Genomic DNA, 1,592 nt, shown 5'->3' on the forward strand with positions numbered 1-1,592 from the left:
TCGAAATCGCAAAATCGTAAGGGGTTAGGGGTATTTCGGGTCCGCGGAAGGGTTCTGGAAGGGTTCTGGAGGGCGTCTGGCACGTGGCTTGGGGCGGGTCGCGCCCCCTAAGGCGTGGGCGGCGCGTCAGAGGTCCCCCGCGAGGCGTGAGCGGCGGTGTTGAGGCCCCTTTTGAAGGGCAAGCGGCTGTGTTGAGGTCCCTATTGAAGTGCAAGGTTTGAGGCTGAAGCCCAAGTTGAAGCGGCGTTTAACATATCCCGCCGGCGGGATATGTTACTAGGAGGAGCCCGGGAGGAGCCGGCCCCGGGATCAGGGAGCCGGCCCTTTGGTGCAGCAGCAGACGCCAACTTCCAACCTAACCTCGATAGGTAGTGGCTAGATAGCCAAGGTGGGAATGCCTCACATGTTCGACATCGAGGACATCCTCAATTTCAAGTATCTCACCCGCAATGGCCTGAAATTGCGATTTCACTTCCTCGTCTTTAGCAGCGAGGGCGCTCTGGTGTTGTTTGGCAAGTCGCAGTTTGGCGCGATTTTGAGCATCAGAAGCTTGCTCAAGTCTCGCTGTCACTGTGACTGCGGCGGCGTCTGCCGCCACATGCGAATGGTGTAGGTCATCTAGTATGCTTGCTTGGGCACTTTTATGCACCAAGTACTTGCTCGCGAGGACATGTGCGTGGTCCTTGCCTTGCAATCGTGGTCCTTCTGTTCGGATCTCAGCCTCGGTGCGATCCTGCCGTTTTCTAGACTCATTCACGCGGAGCCTCGTGAGCTCTTCGCGCATGATCTGCGCGTTCCGAAGGGCTGTGAGGTGCCTGTTGACCCACTCGGTGCGCTCTGTGCGCAGCGCGGCGACAGCAACTAGGTGTATACTCCTCTGGCGCATGCACTCAGCATCCACAGCTTGTGTTCTATCTCGCTCCCAAGCTAGAGCTGACCGTTGGACTTGATGAATTGTGGCGTCGATGGTCATATCACGCTGCCTCTCAAAATCTGCTGTCGTCTCCAAGATGGTAGCCTCCACAAAAGCGTTGCATTGTGCTGTAATGTAACTTGACCATGTGGTCTGGTCAGACAGCCGTGCTTTACCTACGACACTTCGCCCGTGGCTCAGGAGGCGCATCACAATGTTCCGGTCGTGCGCGAGCCTCGCGCTCGTCGCATTTATGTGTTTATTATTCAAAGCTAGGAGGTCGCCGTGTTGGCAGCGCAAAGCGTCCGAATATCTCTGCTCCTCTAGCTCTGCTCGCAACTGTGATGATTCATTTGCTCGCTCTCTCACCGCTACAGCATAACGGTCCCGAGCATCTGTTTCCATCTCAGCTCCACTCTCCCCCACTCGCATATTCTCCTCAAGTTCCCTGGCTAGGATTTTTTCTCGAGCTGCCTCCCACAATGTGGATTGCCGGGTGGACAGCTTTCCATGTAACTCTGTGCGCAATGCTCGCCCTGAAATCTCATGACCCGTGCACATTTGCATCAGGTTACTGTGGTGCTTTTCCATGAGACTCTTCAGTTCAGGTTCCAGTCCCTTCACCGTGAGCTCTCGGATATTTTCTGTTTGAATGCGCACACACTCCATTCGACGATGC

General features: G+C 55.6%; 1 protein-coding gene across 1 annotated transcript in view; it reads right to left on the minus strand.

Annotated features, from left to right (window-relative positions):
* Window positions 1-232: 232 nt before the first annotated feature.
* The window catches only part of AURANDRAFT_72505 (hypothetical protein), a gene marked incomplete at both ends in the record, with an annotated part of 7,491 nt that continues 6,131 nt past the window's right edge, over window positions 233-1,592 (minus strand). Inside the window, one exon of the mRNA XM_009042538.1 lies at window positions 233-1,592. Coding sequence (XP_009040786.1) covers window positions 1,534-1,592 — 59 coding nt within the window.

This window comes from Aureococcus anophagefferens, assembly GCF_000186865.1.
Source record: "Aureococcus anophagefferens unplaced genomic scaffold AURANscaffold_33, whole genome shotgun sequence".
Lineage (NCBI taxonomy): Eukaryota > Pelagophyceae > Pelagomonadales > Pelagomonadaceae > Aureococcus > Aureococcus anophagefferens.